The following is a 24,145-nucleotide window of genomic DNA, read 5'->3' on the forward strand; positions in this document are numbered from 1 at the left end:
ATAATATTGAGGTTTTAGTGAACCAGAAGGACTTGCAGTGAGCCTGTCAATGTTATCTGGAATAGGGCCTGTGGCCATTCTTTTTTTTGTGTTATTCCTTGCCCTGTTCCCCTATTCCCATTTGTTTGAGATTAAGACTGCTTTTTTGTTGACAGCAGATATTAACCAAGAGTCTGAAGATGGACTGGAGAGATAGGAGTGGGCTAAGAATATAGGTAAAGAGAAAAAAGTTAGTTTGGAAAAAATGGGATGGAAATGACAAGGTTACATTGCCTGCATGTTGTTGAGTAGTTCAGTAGTTGGTCTTGACAGCTGGCTGTGAATCAAATGAAATAAACAAAAATCTAGTTGTGTTGCATTAATATAACTCTTTTAATTATACATACCTTGAAATAATTCTCTTTTAAGAATTTGTCTTCAAATGATATTTCATTTGTAAAGTTTTAGTTTTGATTTGGATCTGACATGTATTCTGTCTTTTCATTGCTGACTTTATTAGCACTGCTTCAATAATTTAGGCTTTTCTGTCAAGATATTGTCCAACAGTTCTATAAAAGATAAGATCAGAAATGATACCTAAGCAGACACAAGGCTCCTGTGCCAATGCAGCAGTACTGTTTTCTTCCTATAGCTTAGTTTTCTGCATTGCTGCTACGTGAGACATCCTCTCCACCTCTCTACCAGGTAGCTTTTGTGCTTCTTGAAAAAGTGTCTTGAGCTCAGGTTGGTCAAGTATATTGAAAAATTTTGTTGCAGTTTGGATTAATTTGCTCTCCTAAATTACCTTCCTAAATGAAAGCATTTGGTCACTATGCTTTTACTATATTATTAAATTCATAACAGGGGGTGGATATAATAAAATGAAAGGAAACTTTTCAAAGGTTTCTCTGAAATGTTGCTAAGCTTCCATCAAACTTCAGTTTATTAATTTTGCTGCCTCCACATATCTTGGCCCGGAGAGTTTGGCACAGATTGAGTTTACATCTTTGATTCACATTTCTGAACACTTGCTTTCCTGTACAAAGCACTCTGCTATTCTAGTATGGTACCAAAATCTTTGTGGGCTGTCAGTTTGAAGTAACATCACAGAGACAACCTGTCTTTTTTTATTGATAGTCCCAATTAAGTGTACTTAAAACTATGGTTTTTTAAAGGAAATTTCAAAAGTTCACATTTTACAAGATTAGCTTGTATTTTATATTACTGAATTTTATAATAAATTAGTAGAATTTTATAATAACATCATTGTGGATTATTGGAAAGATGTTTCTTTTTTACCTGGGAAAGAAAGTTCATCAAAGAACCACCTTCCTCATATGTCAGCACCCTCTCAGACTCACAGTAAACCCATTATTTAAGCAATTTAAGTTACTTTGCTTTTTATGGACTAATTAGTTAAGGGAAAATGGCATTATTTTGGTTGCTGAATTTTGGGCCAGGTCAGGGGAAATTAGTCTTTGCCTTGAGATGGAACAGGGAAGCTGATGGTGAGATGCTGATGATGAGCTCTTCAGTTAAAACTGAGGGGACCAAAAAATGGCAGATGTGTCCAAGGTCTTGGCCTCTTATTTCCAATGAAAAATATTCCTTAATGCTTGTCCCCATGCAAAATCACTGCCTCTTCCCTGAAGCAGAAGTCTGTTGACTATTTTTACTTATTTCATAGTCTCTGTGTAGCTCTTCCTCCTTTGTTGTGAGGAAAAAGAAAAATCCTTATTTTTAGCCCTTCTTGTGGCATTGTTTTCCCCTGTTTTCCTACTTTTTAATTCACTTTTATGTGAGCCTGAAAGCTGACAGCATGGTCCCAAAATCTTGCCCACAGGTGATGAATTTGTCCAACCACTGGGCTTAATATGTTAGTACTGAGAAAAAGGTTGGATGGTGCCTTCAAACTGCTTATATGTAAATTCATACATTGAACAGAGATTTAAAAGCAGCCCTTATTATCCTCTTCCTACACAACACTATGTGAAAGAGTTTTCTTGCTTGCATGCATATGCATAAATATGTTAAATTTCTTATTATCATGAATAAGCAGAACAGAGGCATGATTGGAAATGGTTTTGGTATGCAACAGTAAGCACTACATTTAGTGTCTTATACTCCAAGGGACATTAGGCTGAGTTTTGCAGAGTTCTACAGACTGATAGAGAATTAGAGATGCAATATATGCAGTCAGAAAAGTGCCTTCCCTGGGGAGATGTTATGCTCCATCTTCTGACTCACCTTTAATATCCATTGTCCTTGAATTTCCTTATCTTCAAAACTTTTATCACATCAAAGGTGTTTTGCTGTTTTGTTTTGTTGTTTTTTCGCAATGTGACTGGTAAAACATTCATAGCTGGCAAACCAAAACAAGTTCTGTATCTGTAAGTTTATATCTATATGTACATATAGATATATCTCTATATCATCTATGTTTATATCTATCATCTATATCTGTAAATTTATATTTGAAAAATCATATATGTTCCAAGAGAAATTAATCCAATTTAGAGATTTTTTCCTTTACATATCCACGTATATAATGGACATATATTTATATCCCCTTCTAATTGATGAGGGGCTTTTTGATTGAATGACAAAATACCTGACTCCCATTTTTTTTCCCCCAGAACTCTATAGCTACTTACCTTGTGAAAGCAAATCACCAAAGATAACTGATCTCCAGGAAACAGTAATGTTGTTTGTACTGTTTTGCACCTAAAAAAAAATTTAGGCTACTTTAACACTTGTCTTCTGTATTTTAAGTCAATTTAGACTAGGAAAGAATGTTCTTGTAAAGAAAAAGTGATAATTTCATGCCCTCTCTCTAGGAGACCTTGCTGGGTTATGATAGCATATATCCCCCTGTCCTGGCACAGATTGGCCTCATCATAAACTTTAACATCCATTAAGAATATTGTGTTTCCTGTAAGGAATACAGCATAAATGAGTGTGCCTTCCTTTAAAAAGCAGAAAATCTCCATGAAGGGGAAGCTATCTTTTAGGAAAACTTAAAGATATAAGCACATGTGTTTCATGTATGCAGCTAAATCATGTACTTATGTTGTTTTGTGATCCAGAGGCACTGATTAAAAATGTATTGAAGGACCTAGAGAAACACCAAGTGAACGTGGAGAATCTCAGCTCAACTGAACTGGATGAAATCGCTGATACTATCGCCACTGCCATTCAAAATGTTGACATTCAGGAAGAAACAGGAAAAAATGCTGGAAAAACTAAAGAAGATAAAACGGAAGCACAAATGAAGAATGGAGATGCTCAAGGAAGGGCAGACCTTCAGACTGGATTCATGGAAAACAGTGTTAATATACCAGGTATTAATTTTAGAAGTTAAGTACAGCAAAAGACAGCTGGCCTAATTTTCCTCTACTGCTTCACCTCAATGCTAGACTTCTGAAAATCTGTTTTAGAAGATGGTAGGGAAAGTTTCTGTATTTCCTGAAAGGCTGTGGAATTTTAGATTGCTGTTTTCTTCTTACAGCAGGTTCTTAAAAAAAAAAAATCTGTTTATGGTCTTCAAGCTTCACGAAGATAAACCTGCACACCCAATCATATTGAAATAAGAATTGCTTTAGGCTGTGTGGTTTAATTTCCTATTCTTGACATTGAGATATTTAAGCAAAATGATAATGGAAATTATTATATTACAAGATGTATTTCAAAGTATGCAGAGAAAAAAATATTGTTTACAGATAATAATTTTTTAACATGTGACAGTTACTTGGAGAAGAAAATCTGTGACAAGTACAGGTACAAACCCACTCGTTCCTTTTCCTTCTGAGGGAATAAAACGAGTTATTATGGTTATTTGTTTCTGTCTGCACACATATTTTCGTGGTGATGCAGATTCAGGAGCTGCAGTAATTGCCCTTAATGAGTGGATACCACAGTGGAACATAAGTTACTCCTCATCCATTTTCTATTTTAGGAATGTTACAATATCTAGTATGCCAGAAATGTATATTGTAAGTCACAAAAAAATGATTTTAACTGTCTGTTTTCATGGTGATATACTGAAATCCTTACTAGTTAGGGATATTCTGGTTATTCTGATTGCCAGATTTTGTTATAGATTAAAAGGAGCAAACTTGAGGATTTGTCTTGTATCATGCTGAGAAAGATGAATGACATTCAGTTCATAAAGCTAAAAGCCAGTGTTATTTGACTGAGGTTAAGGATGTGACTGAATATTATCACTATAGTCAAACTGTAACATGATTTTGGTGAGTGATATCTATTGAAATATGTCATTTTCTTCTACCAAAATATGTATGAGGGAAATATGTTTCTTTTTCCTTTACTGTAAATGTCCATTCTACGAGCTAGAGCCATTTTCTTCTGGGTTTTTTTGTTTGTTTGTTTGTTTGTTTGTTTTGGTTTTTTTTCCCTCAGATATTGGTAAACTGATATGATGATTTGACACTTAATTAGCAAAATAACTCTATTACATTGACTCTTGAAGTACTGTCTACTGATCTCACATTAATTTGCTATCAAAGTGGGGTTAGAATAACGAAAAAAAAAATTATACAGTGCTCCTTACTCTGCCCTTTCAGCTTTGATGTCTCAGTGTTCAAATCACACAAAAAGGCCACTGCTAAAAAGAAGCCTATGAGAAATCTTTGTATCTTTGTTTTGTATATGGTGTTTGCCCTTCATAACTATATATTTGTGCTTTTCATATCCTACAGACAATGGAGTGCATGAAGCCAGTGTGAGAACTGATAAAGAGGTAGAGTACCAGTATTTTAACAAAACAATATCTCAGAATATCAGGTTTCTGTGCAGTGAAAGACAAACTCATGCTTCTGAAATATAAGACTTGTTCTATGTTTTGTGTGGCTATGATTCAATACCACACAGAGATACGTTGCTGATGCACTGAAATGTTAAATGAGCATTTATTTAAACTATAACCAAAAAGAGTTTTGGTGTTCAAAAAGCAAAATTAAGTCATTTCCCCCCCTTTCTCTACTTTCTAAATAGACAGAATTCATAATAGATTCACAAAGTTCAGACAAATTCAGGCGTTTCCTCCAATCAGTAAATTTTGAACATTGAGGTGTTCCTGAAAATTTTTTTCTCCCTGTCCTTTGGCTCTTAGTTCTGGGGAGCATCAGAGGTATTACAAAAGCTCTAGGCATTACCTCTCGTACCTTAGCTAGTAACATCAAAATTAGCATTTTTAACCAGATTACTTTTACAATATTCCTCCCGAGCTTTGAATCATATCCTATGGACTGCTGTCCAATATTTAGCCATTTTTGAGGTATATTCATTTTTCTTTTTCTCAGTTTCATGGAGCAGAAAAATGTCAAAGGAATATTTCAAAAAAATGTGTGGAACTTCTCCTACTATGTACTCTATCAAAAGCTAATACTGCAAGACTCATAAACAGGCAAATCCTCTTGTGTTTGCAGTAAAATCTCTTCAGCCTTTCTACCAAGCAAGGAAAGCACACATGGACAGTGTGGCAGGAGCTTTAAACACCCCCATGAAAATCTTAAAGGAGTGAAGTGCTGTAGTCACAACAGACTTACAGGGGATCCCATGTGTAAATTTCTTAGTGACAGTTTGAATAGGGAATGTTTGAATAGAATTATTGTGACACAGAGCACAAAAGTGCCCATCAGCCAACTTTTCCTCCCAAATGCTTGGCTGCAATAAAGTTATGTAATGAAACTAGCTAATGAATTTTTTCAGGCACCTGTTCTGACTTTGGCTCATTTGCTTATTGTTGATTTATTAGACAGATTTTGGTTTTCTGTGATCATATATTTAGCTTGTTGGATCACTCACATGCAATTTGTCACCATTTCTAGAGATGAAGCAGGGAAACAGAATTGAGCATATAATATCTGTTCCTTTTCTGGTGTTATGACTTGGGAGATCCAAGAGGTATGAAAGTTTCTAGGCCCAGCCCAGGCATATTGATGGATATTTCTATTTTTATTCCTTTTCATTAACTTATCTGATAACAAAGTTTCGTTTTCATCAATACTTGGACACACAGACACATGGAAACAACTGGAAAATAATTTAATAAGTAATAATAAAAGAGCATAATTTAATGCTCTTTTATTATTACTGAAAAAACAGCATGTTCTTAACATAGTCTAGAAGCTTTAAGAAATTAAGAAAATGACCATGCAGCAGTTGTATGAGTAGGCTCTACCACGTCAATAAGAGTTTGAAAAATTATTTCCAGGTTTAGTGAGTATAACCTTCCTGTGTTTAGTTTTAAAAATAATATTTTTCTTTTAATGCAGGAGAACACTGCAAAGCTAATTAGATTCTTGAATGAGAATGCATTAGCTGAAAATATGCATAAAGACCTTATTCCTGAAGAACCTACAAAGACAGAAACTAAGAAATCTGAAGAAACTGACCTTTCTTCCTCAGAAGAAACAAATGCTGGTGTGGAAAACGTAAAAAGTGAGACTTTCTCAAGGGAGCTGACGACTGAAAAGAACAGTGAATTTGACTCCAAGGACCCGAGCCAGACCAGCTACTGGATTAAGAATGCTTTAATGCAGGAAGGAAACTCCTATGAAAATCCTCAGAAAAACACAGGACAAGGCTTAAAACTTGAAGTGAAATCTTCTGAGGAGAAAGACTATGGCTATATTGTGACAGTGAAAGAGTAAGTACAACAGCCAATTTGAATGGCATTTTTAACTGGGGAAAAGAGAAAGTCATTGCACCTAATGAAATATGAATGTACAGGAGGAAAATGCCACGGGCCTGATTTTTAATACATCTGAAACTGTTTGGAATCTGTTCAGTACTTTGATGAAAATACGAGCAAACGGTTCCATTTTGTTACAGTTGCCTTTCCTCCTTTGCGGAAGACATTAAATTTGTAGGTCTTTTGCTTAGACCTCTCTCTATCTTCTCATGTTCTAGTGACCTTCCAATATGTCAGTAAGTGTGCTTATGGTTGGGATGCGAGCTTTAAATATTTGACTTGAAAGTAGTCTAAATATCAATGCCTGAGTCATTCTTTCAAAAAAACGACTCACAATGATAAAGTGCAGTATTTTCTCTGTGGTTTCATTTTGATCTGAAAATAACACCTATAGGAATCCAAACATCACATATGCAGCTAGTTGAGAAAGAAAGACCTAATGATTTCAGGTCATGCCACTAATGAATTTGACATTTAATACTATACTTTCAAAAAGGCAACTTTAGCCCCCTAATGATACACAGTTCATTACGGGATTTGGGATTTTAGAACCATGTAGGACTTTTACATCCTTTTCTCCTCTGTGGAACTACGTTATGTATGATTAGTGATCCTGACTCCTCTTCTGTGAGAAATTGGGAATTTCTAGGATAAGCTTATAAATCACTGTCCAGCATCATAGAGAAACTGAGGCAGAAATTTCTTTAGCATGTATTGATTCCTTTGGCTGTCTTAACTTATTAGTGGGATTGAAGGCAATAGGACTGTGGAGGATTCTTGTTTTTACTATACTGCGATGCTTCAAAATGCATGCAGCTGCACATTAGAAACAGACCAGAAATTGGTGGAATACCCTTTAACTGCACCTCTTTGTTCTTGCCTAGGAATGCTATGTGAAGCATTCTTGTGAAGTTGAAGACAGTTTTTCCCCAGCTCAGCACTACTTCCCTCAGCTATTTTAGCTCATATCAGTCTGTAAGACCCCTTTATTCCAAAGAGTATCTTAATGACACCATCTCCTTTGACTATCCAGACTTATTTGGCAAATAAATGCAGTAAAGTTTAGAACTGTCAGAGCTCTGTGAAATGGGAGACATTCTGTATTTCAGTGTTCACAACCTGGAGATTCTTCACTCTATCATCTTAGCTGGTTTTCTTCTTAGCTAGTCTCCCACTCATGGGTTTTCCCTGAATTATGTCTGTTATTATTCAATGAAACTTGCTGAAGAAGGTAATTTGTACAGAGATTCTTGGTTCTAGAGGAGTCCATAGACACAAATATACTTTACCTTCTTTATAATTTTTAATGGTTTTTAACTGGCTGGATGGCCGGGCCCAGAGAGTGGTGGGGAATGGAATTACAGCCATGATTGTAACTCTGGGAGGTCACAAGTATGTTCCACAGGGCTCATTACTGAAGCCAGTTCTGTTTAATATCTTTATCGATGATCTGGATGAAGGGATCAAGTGTGTCTTCAGTCAGTTTTCAGGTTGAAACCAAGTTAGGAGGGAGTGTTGATCTTCTGGGGGGCAGGAAGGCTCTGCAGAGAGAAAAGCCTCAACTTGCACCAGGGGATATTCAAATTGCATATTGGGAAAAACTTCACAGAAAGGATTGTCTTTGAAACAGGCTGCCCTGGGAAATCACCATCCCTGGAGGTATTTAAAAGCATGTACGTGTCACTTAGGGACATGATTTAGTGGTGGACTTGGGTTAACAGTGGGACTCAATGATCTTACAAGTCTTTTCCGACCTAAATAATTCTATGATCATATGATTCTGTTCAGTGCTATGGCTGACATTTATGGGGAGAACAGTTCCCTGTTAGACTCTGAGGTTTTTGCAAGTATGATCCAAGGAGGTAATAGCACTGCTGCACTGAACTCCATGAAATGCTAAGATGCCAGCATTTAATCGTGCCACAAACCAAAGATAAACATTTCCATCTAATACTTGAAGTAAAGATTTTTGATAAAGACTTGTCAAAATGGCAGTCTGATTGTCAATGGCAGAACAGTAGGTCACTCCTGCTGTGTTTGTCAAGTGACCTTTCAGATGGTTACAGCACTGCAATCCATACCAATCCATATTATCCATCAGTGCTAAGCTTTGGAATGAATTGACACTTTCAGTGTAGAAAATTGTCCAGCAAATCCTCCACTGTGCTGCTGCAGTACTTTATTATTTTGTGAAACCAATCAAATTGGTGATTTACTTTGTTTACTCTCTTCTCTTTCAAAAAATTGCTATTCTACCACTGGAGTATTTGTGTAAGATTTTTTTTCTTTCTCAGTGTAATTGCTTTGAAGTGTTATATTAATTTTAACCCTAAAACTCTAAAGTAATCTTATTCTTTTAAAAGTAATCTATGGGATGTTATTATCATTTGTATTCTGCTTTTCCCTAGTCATAAGGTACTTCTGTTATAATTGGGATACATGAGTGTTAGCTCTCTAATCAGAGAAGTCTTGCCTTTGGACTCTTTCTATTTTCTGAAATTCTAGTTCTGCACATTTGGAAAACTTTTTTTTGTTGTTGTTGTTTAAAAGCATGCCAATTCTCCCATTTGCTTGGCAGTATTTGCTCTAAAATGAGGGCCTAGATCCCACAATCAAAACATTTACACAGTGTTTAGTCTCCTGAGTGTCTCATGAGGAAACCCAAAGCCTGACTTTCCAGAACATGTAGTTCTTACCACCTCCAGTAAATCTAAATGGAAGCTGCTGCATGCTCAGCAGTTTAAATAGCCAAGCTGGCGTGCAATTTCTCAAATATGAGATTGAGTAGCTAGACTTAAATGCACTAAGAAAAATCCTAGTTTGAAAGTTCATCTCTTTCCACTGCTTATCTCAGTCTTTCAAGCTTCAAAATCAAGTCATGCTTGTCTGAAGCCATGCTGAGACATCTAATGCAGAGCAACCCATCCTGTTTTGTGATTTATCAGAAGGCTTGTGCTTGAAGTTTTTCATACAAATGCTAGATCACAGACAGCTCATGGCAGCTCTCTTAGCTTGTGAGCCAACTTCTGGCATTGTTGTATCATGCATTTCCAGGATAGTTCATGTTTTGTCATATGTTAGCTCTCAATTCCAGACTGTCTATGTAAAATTGTATAGGCTGTAAATCTGTTCACAACACGTTAACCAAGTTGGATCCTGCGTGCATGGCTCTGCATTTCATTGGAGGTAGCTGCTATTCTACTCAGGTGCTGGGAAAAAAATGGGTCTTGTGTTCATAGTGTAAAATTGCTAGGGAATGTGATTAGTCTGACCCATTTAACGTGCTGAAGGGTTGGGTTAATTGCAAATGCTTGATATTATTTCTCCACCTTTACAAATGTGATAAATGATACTGCTTTGCATATAATTATTACTTTCCTCAGGATGGCATTTGGGCTAAGACCCTGAAGCTGGGTTGTGCAGAAGTCTTGGTTTATTCCTCAAGTTTTCTGTTTTCCTAAGCAGGTCATTAAAGAATTGTATTTTTATGATCTTTATTATTTTTCCCCTACCAGGTGGAAACATTTTAATTGCATTTAAAAATTAAATTTAAAATAAATAGGAAAAATGAATCACAATGTCTACAGCAATGAAACAGGGCTGATAGGTTTTATCATTCTCAGTTACTAGAAGATCTTGGTGTTTCTTAGAATCTAAACATTTATATTTCATGAGGCTTTGCAACTCTTTTGAGAAAATAATAACAGAATATTCTTGTCTTTTAATACTTATATTCAAAAAGAAAGTCTGATTTGACCCTCTCTCTCTGTCTCACTGTCCTTTTTGAAATCATTGTTCTACTTACAAGTGCACTTTATCACGAGAAAGAGATTTGTGCATATTCCTCACTTAATTTCTACAATTAGCTTTAAAAACTTAGTGAAATTATTAAGACACATAAACCAGAAAATCTGTTGCTACTGAAGTCTGTTAAAATCCCCAAAGGACAGCATTGCTGACATTAGAAAAGAAGTTAAATGTAAAAGTTTTCATCTCTGTTTTTTACTTCCCTTGTATAACTCTTCCCGTGTATGAATAAGTTCCATAAATGTCCATCATTGATCTTAAAGCCAAAGGTTTTGTTTCTGACAACATAGCTTGACCCCCAATCTGAATAATACACATGGAAAATCCTTTCCTGTGAGATTATCCAGCAGCCCCAATTTGGTGTTTGTGTCTCAGCACCAGAACTTGTAGAGAGACATAATTCTAGGATTTTCTGTTGCAAATTCTTCATGCATAATTATTTATGGCCCTTAGAGTTTTCTAGATATAAAATCTTCTTTCCATCTATAATTCTCCAGTTTTCTTGTGATTCTTAGAAAGTAACAGATCATATCCCCCATATTACTGCTTCACCACCTCAATTTTGATATTATATATTCCCATAGGAAAATGACACTTCATGCTTCTTATTCATCCACAAGAAAATAACAGAAAAGCAGCAGTTAATATGGCTTTGTCACAGAGAGCAATAAATACTGCCTTTTTTTTGTGAGGTGTGTATTCATGCGTGTGTTTTATTATCTGTTATATGTGCAGATGTAATATGATAATGTGTTCTACTTCAGCAGCCCTTAGCTTTTGTGCTTTCAGAATCTGTTGAAACATATTGTGACAGAACGTGATTCTCACCTGCTGATGTAGATCACTTCACAAGAGAAGAGTCCTTCCCAGTGTCCATCATTCCCTCCTCGAAGGGCTTTGCTTTCCCACATGTTTCCCTCTCATTTCTTTTGAGACCTCTAGAGGAGCACAGAGGGAAAATTCTCTAATTGATGTAGCTGACCAGCAAATGTGCTGCACTAACAACAGTAATGGCAAGGCTTCACTCTGGTCCTGATGCGATGGGCAGTTTTGGAGTCCCCAGCAGCACCACAAGGACTCCCTCAGATCTGTGTTACTCCACTTAGCTGAACAGAAGTGGCTGCTGGCCTAAACTTCCCAGACACCCTCATTCCTCTTTCCATGCCTCTGCACTGCTTTAGCATCCTGAGTTTGGGTCTTACATGCCAGGTCTTTGGAAGAGCAGCTGCTGGTTCAGGTACTCCACAAGCTCTCAGTGAGCAGGTTCGGGTCACTCTGCTGGCTCCAGGCTATAGAACTGGGCACCCTAAATATGCCCAAACTAAGGATGGGGCTGGGGGCTGTGCTTTGTTTTTATAAACAGTGGGAGTCGTTAAAACCCTGAGATACTGCAATATCTCACAATAACATATGGTCAGTTCTTCTAGGATATCACAGTGCTTTTTGGGCAATTACCATTCAGGTCAGTATGAAACAGTAATGAATTTTAAACTTTTGAAATGAGTGATAACAAGAAAGCCAAAGATCAGGATTCCTGGGAATGCAGCATACTGAATCATAGTGCAGTCTATTATCTGACAGTACTTTTTCATCAGTGCAGTTCTGCCCAGTCCTGGGAAGCTCAGATATAAAAATGTCATCTTTTAATTTTCATGCCTTATTTTTTTTTTAATTTCTTACCTCACATTATGTGTAAAAAATGTAAATACTTGACCACTAAAAAATTAGAATGAAGTAATTTCATAAGTAAAAAATCAGTGAATAAATTTGAACAGAGGTTCTCTGGACAACCTGTGCCAGTGTCTTAGTAAAGAATCACCTCCTAACATCTAACCTAAAACTATTCTCTTTCAGTTGGGAGCCATATGCCCTTGTCCTGGCACTACACTTCCTGATGAAGACCCCCCTCTGAATTCCCTGTAGGCACCCTTCAGGCTCTGGAAAGCTGCTTTGAGGTCCCCACACAACCTTCCATTCTCTAGGCTGAGCAACCCCAACCTCCTCAGCCTGTCTTCATAGGGGAGGTGCTTTAGTCCCTTTATTAACTAGTATTTGTGTTCCTTCAACTCCTTTTTTGAACGCTGTATTGTTGGATATTCTTTGTCATTTTACATTATAAATTGGTCTGGGCTTTATGCTGCTTGAAGGAAGATGGAAGATATGAAGGAAGGGAAAGAACAGAAAGTCAAAAGTGCATTAAAATGTGTATCATCATTCGTCCTCAATCTCATTTAATAATTACTTGTATGAAGAAGCAACTTGATATGAAAGAACAGGTTTGCATTTTCAGGGCTTTATTCATCAGAGATTGAGGGTGCATGACAAGCAAACCCTGTAGCTGTTTCCAGCATTCAGCTTAAAATGCATTAGGGAGTACTCTGGTGGGGTCCATTTCAGCCTCAGAAGGCAGGGCAACACAATCATGGCACAGATTATTGCCATTATTTCTGTGCTTCTGCAGGCGACAAAGCATCTCTATGAATTTGTTACTATTAACACAGCTGGAGGTACTGAATGTTTGAAGTAATGCAAGCACAGGCTGGCACAGTGTCACACTTTGATTATAACTCCAGAGAGTTGATCCTTCTCAACTTCTCTCTCACTCTCCAGTTTCCAGGATGCTGTTATCTCCCCTGACCTTCATAGCCCAACCACTGCCATTGATTTTTAGCAAGTGTCATTTGTGTTACAAATTGGTCTGGACTTGAATCTGTCTGCATTAAGAGGTTTAGATTCACACTTACTGATGGTGGAGAAAGAGAGAAAAAATTACAGAAAGTGGGAATTTGCTGAGCTGTCAAAACAGAAGTAAGCTTAAAAAGGTTTTATGGCTAATAAAGCCTTTGAGGAAACAAGCATGAAAAAATGAAAGTGCAGCCCAATGCAGTAAAATTGCCGTGTCCTTAAAATGATTACAATGACAGTGCTGTGAGGTCAGGTAGCTCTCAAACAATCCAGTGAATAACTGTGCTTCGAAGTTATTTGGTTGCTATCATGAATTCTCGATAAATGGGAACCATTTACAAAATTAATCATTATTTAACTTAATGTAAGGCACAGACCATGTTCAAACAAAAAGAAATCCATGAAATGCATTCCTTCCCAAAGTCTTTACTGGAGATGTGTGCTTCAAGATGTATGAAGTTACACTGAAGCATGGACAAAAAGTCAGACTCAGACAGAAAAGGCAGGCTGTTCTAACACCTTGGACTTAAAGCATCAGTGCCTAGGACTTCCATTAGAGATTATCAGATGAGTTGCTCTCAGGGGCACTTCCAGACAAGAGAAATAAATACAATTTAAATGTCTAAATGTGGGGTTTTTTTAAAGCTTGGTAGGCTCAGAAAGAGTTTAATGGCAACACTGTAAATTTGGTAAAAATGTTCCCAGTAGTCCTTGCCATGGCACTTACCTCCTCTATGACCTGCAGCAAACCCCTCTAATGTCTTCATTTCTTCTCCATTGTATGGATAATATTCATTGTTCTTGTGATGACTGAGACTTCCTTTGTGTCTAGAAAAAGAGGAGTAAGATTTGGAGAAGGCTGGATTTGATAGCTTTATACTGGTGGTTGCCAGCCCGATGAGAATGGCAGAGTCATGTCACTGGGCTGCCCTGACTTTTCCAACAGGCTGTGTGCTACCTGAGGTGGCAGGAGCACTCTCTCCATCCTTGGGGCAGGAATAGATGACATTCTTCTCCATTTGTTCTCTCCTCAGGCATATGTGACATCCTTCCTTAGATTGTGAGGTGTGTGGCTCAGATTTTGGCAGTAGCAGCTACATGAGCCAGGCTTGGTAAATGAGCTTTCATATCAGAGAAGAGTGGAGCTGGTGTGCTAAAAAGTGCCATGAAGACAACTCCCAGGAGACAGGAGTCAGTGGGAAAAGGGGAGTGAAAATCTCTGGTGGAACCTTGGTAAAGCTATATCTGCTTGTTGCAGTACCATCAGCTGCCCTCCCATGCCTCAGTTATTACTGAAATTTGCACACAAGGAGTTTCACATCAGTGTTTCATACCTCAGTGGTTGAGTTTCCCATAATGTTGCTTGTTATAATGTTTACTAATCTTGGCAGAAAAAAAAAAAAAAAAAGAAGAAAGAAAAAAAGAGAGAGGGAAATCCAAAAGAATTAAAGAGCATCCTTAGAATAAAACTTTCCCTAGTGTTTACAACTTCTGTTGGATGGAGGAGTGCTGTGATCACAGACTCTAAGACCTCATTGATGATAAGCTACTATTTTAAGCTACACAATTTAAGTCCTGGCTATTTATATCTGAAGGCCACTGAGCCTGGGCCTCCAGGAGGCAGTGCCAGGCACCCTCTCTTCTGCTTTGTGGCAGCACCACACATGGAAGACCCTCAGGTCCACAGCACCTTCTGCTGAGATACATCAGACTCTCCCGGGAGAAAAGCTGCTACCACAGCAAAATGACGACTTGTACCTACCCTTGAAATCAACAGGAGATAAATGGGATGCTCTTCATACTGACTTTAAGGAGAGTGAGTCCCAGAGCAAAGGGGCAGGGTGTCACTGCGGATTAAGAGTTGATGATGAGATAGGAGAGAAAGATTTGTCATGAGCTGCTGCTCCTCAGCGTGTACGGAGATTAGTGGTACCCCATCGGCAAATTGTCTCTGTTAGGAAGAACCATGGAGGATTTAGAAAAGTTCCAGATGGATTTAAATACATTGAGGGATTTAGGAGTACAGTGGTAGATTAAATTCAGCTGGAATAAGTGTCACAGAATAATAGACATTAACAAAAATAATACTTCGGGGAAAATAGAAAAGAAAAAGCAAAGGTATTCTTTGAACTCCTCATAGTCTGTGCTCTGAGGCATTGGAAAATTTGAAGAAAAGATTTGCTATATCTATGTACATGAGTCCTGCTCTTCATATGGTGGCACATATTTTTGGAGTTGAAAAATTAAAAAAAACCCATGCACGTCCTGAAGGCAGTGGCCCATTTCCCAACATTTCTAAACCAGAAACTAGTCTAATACATATCACTGAGGTCAAGAGTTCAGGAGGAGATTTTTTTTAAAAGAGAGATTTTTCTAATTGTTAAGCAGGTACATAATCACATTAACTATTTTTTTGTAGAATTATAACCATAATCTTATTTATTTTCAGAAGAAATACTCCTGCTGCATGGTATAAGGCAAGAGGAATTCACTTCTGATAATCTGTGTTATTGGCCTAGGCTGCAGTGCACATGTGACACATGGGAAGTGCTTGGCTGATATTGTTTTTAAACACAAGGTTCATGTGTCTCATGAGGATCATGTAAGGAAAATGGGGCACCATTCCTGACCTCTGGAGTAGAGAATGAATCATTTAGACTGAATTTTTAATGTATAATATTCTCATCTATTTGGTCTGGTGTTCCTAGTACTCCTGGGATGGAATATCTGTTTTGCTACTTTTTGTCTGGGTTTTGGACAAGTGCCTGAATAATGGCACTTTCATAGACACCCTTTCACTGTTGAAGTTTTCCCTCAGGGAACTTAGGAAATACTATTTTTTGAATACTGTTACTGAAAAACTCTTCTAATGGTTTTTCATCTTTCTTGATTATTAACAGTGTAAACACAACAGTGTCCAAGCCAAAAAAAAAAAAAATTAAAAAACGAATTGTTTTTGTTTGTCAAAGCACTATTTTTCCCAGGATAGATGGATCCTTAGGTGGTCCTTAGAGAGGCAGATCCCAGCTGACCACTTCTCTTGCCCTCCCTCAGAATTTTTCCAGAATTATCTTGGACTTTATTTCTTAGCGCTTACTTTTGGGCTATCCTGTATCTAGTGCTAGTTTTAGAAAATCAGGCAGTAGCATGTCCGAGGTGGCCTAAAATAACCTCCAGTCCTGTGCTGGTGGCTGCTGCTGAGAACTGCCTCAGGGTCTGGGGTTAGTATGCACTGCTGGGAATGTGTTTCCTTCAGCACAGCTCTTCTCACTCCTTCTTGATCCCAGCAGCAGGAACTGGAAATTGCTTTCCCTCTCTTTATCCTTTTCCCTTGACTGCTTTTAGCAAGCAAAGCTGTCATGGCTGGTGTGCAGCAGCCCCTTGCCCGTGGAGAGGCAGTGCCCAAGTCCTGGCATTCCGTCTCGTCCGCTTCTCCTTGCCAAGCAGTGCACGGACAGGGGAGATAGGATGGGAAACAAACCAAGCCTGATGATGGGCCATGAAGGTGGGTGGCTGAAAATGCTCAAGTCACCTGTTCCAACAGCCCCCCCCTCTACTGGATTTAATATTTTGTAATCATTAGAGCAAGTAATAAGCAAATAGACAGTTCCTAGCACATCTGTATGTCATTTTACAGGAGCTCTGGAATACCTCCACACACCTCAGAGTCTCGTCACGCAGCCTCAGCCTGTGACAGACATTCCTGCTCTTTTCCAGGCATGGAGGAAGGATGGCAGCTTGGCTGGAGCTGGCCAGGCTGCTCCTCCCGGCTTCCCACCATCAGGGATTTTGCCTGCAATAGTCAATGTCCATACTGCTGCCAAGTGGTGTTAGCAGCCAGAGAAAACTAGTCCTCAACATTATTCCTCCTAAAGACAGACTCCTTATTTGACTCTCTAATGCATTCCATATGGTATTCCAGACTCATATTCTGAACTTTGATTTTTCTTTTTTTAGGTTTTAGCTTTTTATCTTCAGTACTAAGGAGACTGTGCTGCATATTGAGAAAGAGATACTGTTATAGGCTGTTGCTCTGTCAGTGACAGGAAGCTGATTTGATGTCAATCAAAACAAAGATATTACTGAGAAATGGCCAGGTGGAACTTCCTTAAATAATTATTTTAAACTATGGAATTCATCTTTCTTAAAATCCCGTATTTAAAAAGACCTGAGGAAAAAAATGACTCTCAATTCTCAGATCAGTACTAAAAAAAAATCTTCAGTGTAAAAGAAGTTTCTATTCAAGTTCACTAAGAGAATCACTGTTAAAAAATCTTAAATACAAACACTCAGAATAAATATAGTGGTAGGCAGGACCAACAAAATTTTGTTTTTCAGATCAAAACTCAGATTAGCTCCTACAGTAAAGTACCACCACAAGAAGCCATGGATATTTGGTGAACCCATGTAGGCAGATCTTCTGGTAGACTCTTTTTTGCTAACATGTGAATCTGTGGGATGAAGAACCAAATGGGAAAGAATCTTACAATTCTAACTCAGCACTTTGGGCTGCAGGGCATAATCTGTGTGTAGCTCACATTGTTTAATAAAAGTTGATTACTGAAATTAAATTCTTCAATAGATTTCATCCATTCAGCTTCTGTTTTCAAGAGCTTTGGATATGTGTCTTGTAACCCATGTGTTTAATATCTTTTCCCTTTAAGGCACATTGCTGGGTGTAAAGCTGAAATGTGGTTATTTCAGAATTTAGAGTGAAAGCCAGACTGCCTCATTTAGGTACCAAACTGCTGGACACTGCCCATATTCCCCAAGGATGTCATCCACTTCATTTCACATCATTGAGCCTCTTGAGAGACAGGTGTAGACATACCCACACAGGGAGGTTAGACACCTTCTTTCCTCCACTGATTAGAAGGGACCTTTTAAGACTCCAGAAGACAGCCCAGACTGCAAAGTATGTCCCTGAGTCACTGAGACATGCCAAACAAGTAGGATGTTCAGGGATACAGCATGTCTAGTGCTGCTCTGCTGACAGGCACTGTGTCCAGGGTCTTCTGTCCATCTTCTGCTTATTACTGTGGGGCTTGGAAAGTGAAGCAGGAGATGGAAGGGACCTTCCATAGAGTGCTCTATTTACTAGAAATGAGAGATAACACTGTCCATTATCCTCTTGATGGCTCAGTGGTTCATCTTCAGGCCTAAAAGCAACAGAGAAAGATAAATAATGCACAGATGAGAACCTGATACTTAACTTGCAGCATTTAGGAGTAAGAAAGACGCTGGTCCAAACTTAGCTTTTTGAGCTTGTGTGCCTTTAAAGTGATGTTGAAGTCAACATAAGTCTGAATAAAATGTCTTCTTCCAAAACGTCCTAGATGCTGGCTCCAAGCTCTGCTTTGTTCTCTGATTTAGATGTGTATTAAATACTATTCAAGCTGAGCTCCAGTGTAGCCAAACTTTTGAACATTCTCCCAGGGAGATAAATGGAGTGGCCATACCACTGTGCTCAAATTTGGACAGTGAAAGAGTCTGGGTGTGAGTGTCATTTACCTGCCCAGAAAATACACTTACTGATACTGCTGGGGGGATACTGTAGTGAAGCATTCAGGCAACTTTCAGTCTAAAGAGAAATGCCTTGCAATTTTCTTGTAGTGCTCATCACTCTTGAAAATGGGCAAACTGGCCATCATTGACTGTGTTCTGATCTAAGCAAATTTTAGGTGGATTGAACCCTACCTTACTTAAGATTTTTCTGGGGATTAGACTGAAATTTAGGTTTAAAGAGTGCAATTCCCAGTGTCAGGTCCATTTCTGTACTGTATATTATTCTTCATTTTTGCAGAAAATGACTCAATTGAACTAATCTGACAGGGCTGACTGGATGTCCATTACAGTGCTGCATTACAATTGCTAAACAGAGTATTGGGAGGGCACTAGGTACAGTCTGGTAAAGACAATACATAATTTAAATGACAGCGCTAAGGGGGCATTTCAGAGTTCAGTAAGTGGGTTTCCAAGGGCACCTGGCAACTGGGAGGAGGAAAAAGCAAGTGAGAGCAACTGCTTGTGAGACTGACATAACCTCAGCATAACACTGAACTGCAGGTTGCTCTCCTTGGGCTGAGAGCAGGCTTGGCAAACTCCAGCAATCAAGCCATCTGTATAACTGCATCAGATTTCTTGCTACCAAAACGGTTCAATTTATGCGATTGTTTTGACAGGCATGTTGGGGAATACAGAACATATAGTTTTCATCATTGTTTACTTCTGTTTTTCCTCTTGTTCCCTTTGACATTGCCCACGTGCTCATATTAGAGTTTGAACTCCATTTAGCTCAGCATGCAGAGCTGGCCATGCTGCCAGTGTCACTCCCCAAAGAACTCCTCCTGTGCCTTCATTTACATGTTTCCTTTTAGTTCTTTAACCAGAAGGGGAAACTTTGAGCCTTGAATGCATAAATCATTAGGTCCAGGTCAAAAATGGGCCATTATTCAAAATGTTTGTTCTCGTTCATCAGATCTCTAGTTAATCTTGGGAATTTCTTGAAAACGTGGACTCCATTTGTAAAATTGTTCAGAGGATTGGAGTGTGAAGCTGAACTGGCCTTGAGATCAGCATCCAATATTCAGTACTACTCTTCTGTTACACTGGTCTAACTGGCCCTTCATGAAACATCTGGTCCATAAGACTCTGGTCTCCTACTCTATTTTGCCCACAGCAGGTCTTTAGCAAGACCTCCAACTCACCAGGGAGGCAGAAGTTAACCTCACCAGGATCAGGGTTCTCCAAATATGCTCCAAAATCAGCGAGATATGCCCTGAAACCAGTCAGAACCCTGTGCTAAAAAAATTTGGAACAAAATTTTTGATAGGTGAATGAGTGAAGTTTTTAAGTTAATTTTCAGGTTGCATAGTGTTTGCTACTACATCTCCTCCTTATTTGGTAGGGTGTAGTATATAGAGCCAATAGTGTTGGTCTTTCTATTCTTAGATCCAGAATGGATGCAAGTCCAATAATGACATTCTTGTCTTTTATATAACAATATCAGGCGCCTGACAAGGAAAGTTGGTATTTTTGCCTTCATTTTATGGACAGTGGAATTGTGGGTCAGGAAGATATCTTGAACGAGGTAACTTGATAGACCTCTCCCAGATGAAGACATATTCTGCTCCTCATTAATTATTTGTTTAGCTACAGATATTCTCTCATTTATGTGTAAAACCACTGAAGATAGTAGGATAGTATAGACAGATTAAAAAAAAATGCCATGCTAGCGAACTATACATTTTGAAGCAGGAACTAAGGAGAAGCTCACGTAATGGGATTGTTCTCAGTTGTGCCAACTTCCTGGGAGAAGATTTTAAAAATTACTTCTCATCACAGCATTTTTCTTGTAAATTGAAAAGTTAAATCTTAATAGTCAATAGCAGAGGAAGATTATCATTCAGTGTTCTATTATTTAAATTACCTCTGTAAGTGGATTGTTCCTTAAAATATTTCTGTTTTCAGCTTCCTCACTGTGAGGAACCTAGACACTGGAAGAAACAAAATCTTATTTTCACCAGACAATCTAATTTTCTTGTATTCAATGTCCAGTACACTTTGTGGAAACACTTTGACAATTACATAAAGTTGGGCTTCCAAATCTACTCCTGAGGATTTAAATGGATTGCACTAATTTTCAGAAGTGCTCAGCAGCTCACATTAAAGTTAAAAGATATTTATTCCTGTGCTTTCATTACAGATTCATCTCTAAATAAAATGGCTCTATAGCCTGTTTGTTGTTTTTGTATTGGTTGTTTATGGTTGGTTTTTGTTTTTGTTTTTGTTTTTGTTTTTGCAGTTTGTTTTGGGTTTGTTTGTTTGTGTTTGGGGTTTTTTTTTTTTGGTTTGGAGTTGTTTTTGGTTTTTTTTAGTTGGTTGGTTGGTTTGGTTTGGTTTTTTTTGGAGGTGAGCTTTTTGTGTGTGTTAGATAAAACTCCTGATGAACTTAGAGGGAGCTGATTGGCTCAGGATTATTTTAGGTAAACCAGGTAAATCTGAATTGGATTAGTTATTTATGACATGATTAAACTGGATACAGAATTTTTTGTGCCTATGTCATGATGTTAAATCATACATCAGAGTCTTGAACTGAGCTGGGGAGTCATTTCATCTGAAGGTATAATGCAGTACTAACATATAATATTGGCTATTTTTAGCAGAGATATGAGCCATATTCTCCAGGAGGTATAATAGTGTAAGAGCCATGCCCTGAAAAGTGAGATCAAACAAAAGCAGTTGTGAAATATTTTGCAGATGACATTCTGAAAGACTTTAAAGATATATCTATCAATCTATCTATCTTTATAAACCCCGAAGGAGATATTTATATTTCCCCACTTATTTATTCATTGTCATTAGTGTGTCAAAGTATATTCTACCAATAACATGAGATAGAGATTGGCATCTGAGTGAGACAGAGTTCTGCTACTGGTTCAGTAGGGTCTGAATCTGTCAAGTTAAAAAAAAATCAATTAGTGTAGCACTCAGAGATCGTATTAGAAGATAAAGCAATTGAAGGAAGTATATTATACATGAATTTTATATACTTTCTGACTCTCTTTTCATCTTCCAAGAGAACTGGAGATGGAAACCTGAAAACGACCTCAAAAGAATTATTTTAAACAGTGAGATGTATCACATTTTCTTTTAGCTGCTGTTATTACAGTTACCTTGAAAGAAGGCGCAAAAGAGAAATCTACAGCAAATGCAATGAGAGCAAAGGTAGGAAACCCGAAATACGCGCTGTCTCAAGATCATCTGGCAACATCTGTATCATCTGTAAAAAGGTGCTCTGCCATCCAGCAGTTGACTCTTCCTAAGGCCAAAATCTAAACCAAAGGTGACCAGAAACTTTCAAGGCAATCAAAAAAATAGTTGTAAAATCAAATCATAGAATATCCTGAGAGGGAAGGGTTCCATGAGGATCACTGAAGTCCAATTCCTGCTCCTGCTCAGGACACCCCCAAAACCACACCATGTGCCTAAGAATATTGTCCAAATACTTCTTGAACTCTGCCAAGGGTGCTGTGACCTGGGGAGCCTGTTCCAGTGGCTATCAAGCAGGGTGTTGAAGGCACTGCAGAAACCATTAGTTTTCTTGGACATAGAACGGGTTGGCCAGCCTCAAGAGAACTTGGAAAACATAAACAGCATCCATGAGAGGTCCTTTTTCTGCCTTTTTTTTTTTTTTTTTCCAGCTCATGCTTTGTATCTCTAGGGCCTAAGTAAATTGTGATTTCATTTTTAAGGGTTCACTGTTACTGGTGTACTGAAATGCCTTATCACAGACTCCTGGAAGAAAATGCGTATGAGCTGGACCTTTCTTGGCCCTGGAATGTGAGGGGCTACAGCCCAGGGACTCACTCTGTGCTGTACTGCTTGGAGTGCCAGCAAGGCCCAGCGCCAAAGGAGTTCCCAGTTCCTCCACTGGGAACTGAAATGACCATCTTGACAGTTCAGATGAAGCAGTGTGAACCCTACCCATAATTTTTCTCCAAGTCCTTGGCCTTGATAAAATAATTCAGTAGTCAGGGTTGTCTAAACAGTCTTCTTTCTACTGTTACAACTTCAGTCTGGAGTGTCTCACTATTGTTCCATTTCTGAACACTTATTTTTTGTCTTCCTTTCTTGGTTTGTCTAACATTTCCTATTGAATTAATTCCACAGCTGTTGAACCCTCACAATCAATAGATGAAACGTATTTCTAAGAAAATCTGCACTCCCTAATACAGAAACTGAATCAAGCAGGCTGAAAACTAAGCATAGGGTGTGAAAGATCACAAATGTCATCTGTTCTACAAGTATTGAGTGCTTGCACTGAGGATGTGTGGGAGGCCCACAGGCAAGAGAATAGATGGTGTTTGAAAGATTGTCCTTGTGAAAGCCTGGAATCAGATGGGTGATGTGAGTGAACGGTGCTGTTGCAAGGTAGGCTAGTTTGCTTAGCTGGAAATGGTGTGATTCTCTCCATGTAAACAAAGTTAAAGGCAATCACCGTACAAACCATGCAACAATGAGCAAAATGAAGCACTAAACAAAAGCAAAGCATTAATTGAGTCTGGAAAATCATGGCTTGGCATTTTTAGAGAAAGATTTTGTATATTCTACTGTCCTATGGCACTGCTGTCATAGAACTGTAATAAACAGTACTAGATTGTATCAGTGTTGGGAAGTTGGAAAGATTGAATTGGAAAATACCGTGTCTGTAATCATTCTTAATGGGGACCCTCAGATATGACTGTGGGATCAGTAATAATATTGGTACCACAGAATACTCATCCTGCAGCTTTCCTGTGCTATAATGAATGATAATTTCTTAGCCTATCAAACTGCATCTGAGTTTGTGAACCTTTATGTTTGAGTTTGATATTGCGTGATATTTACCAAAGCTGCTCTTGGATGCTCAGACTTGCTAAACAATGGCCTTCCTACACCATTTTCTCACCTATTTCCCCTTCAGCATTATTGCTGGTTTGTAGCATTCAAATGCTCTGATTACACCCCCCATTTACTGCTGCTGCAATGGCTTGTTGCAGCATATCTTGTTTTTGAAGCTGGGGAATGCTTTTTCAGGGGAGTAGGGAGGGGTAAGCCAGGAGTAGGGGGTTGCGCTTTGCAAGTGAGGCTCCCTTGGTTAAAAAGCAGCACCAATGTACACAGCAGCCTTTGCCTGCATCAGACTTGCTATTACAGTAAAAGTCCACTTGCTGACACCAATCATTTCCATAAAATTCAAGCCAACCTCTTTGGGAGAAAAGATTTAATTAACACATAAACCCCAGAGTAACTTTGACAATCTGCTTTCATAGTGATGGGAATAATCACGTTTCTATCCTCTGACAGTCCTTGAAATACATAACAGTTTTATGAATAATCTATGGTACTTTTTTTTTCCTTAAACAATCAATCAGATTCTTTTGTTATTTTCACACAAGAACATTTCTGTCTTAGACA

The 24,145-nt window shown here is 38.2% G+C and overlaps 1 protein-coding gene across 1 annotated transcript in view; it reads left to right on the forward strand.

Moving 5' to 3' along the window:
• PTPRN2 (protein tyrosine phosphatase receptor type N2) overlaps positions 1-24,145 on the forward strand; it is a 634,832-nt gene that overhangs the window by 243,321 nt on the left and 367,366 nt on the right. Inside the window, exons 7-9 of the mRNA XM_066200727.1 lie at positions 3,066-3,320; positions 4,698-4,738; positions 6,276-6,649. Coding sequence (XP_066056824.1) covers positions 3,066-3,320; positions 4,698-4,738; positions 6,276-6,649 — 670 coding nt within the window. The remainder of the gene's footprint in view (positions 1-3,065; positions 3,321-4,697; positions 4,739-6,275; positions 6,650-24,145) is intronic.

Source organism: Chamaea fasciata, unplaced genomic scaffold, assembly GCF_029207755.1.
Source record: "Chamaea fasciata isolate MVZ Bird 193981 ecotype frontalis unplaced genomic scaffold, bChaFas1.0.hap1 SCAF_1, whole genome shotgun sequence".
Lineage (NCBI taxonomy): Eukaryota > Metazoa > Chordata > Aves > Passeriformes > Sylviidae > Chamaea > Chamaea fasciata.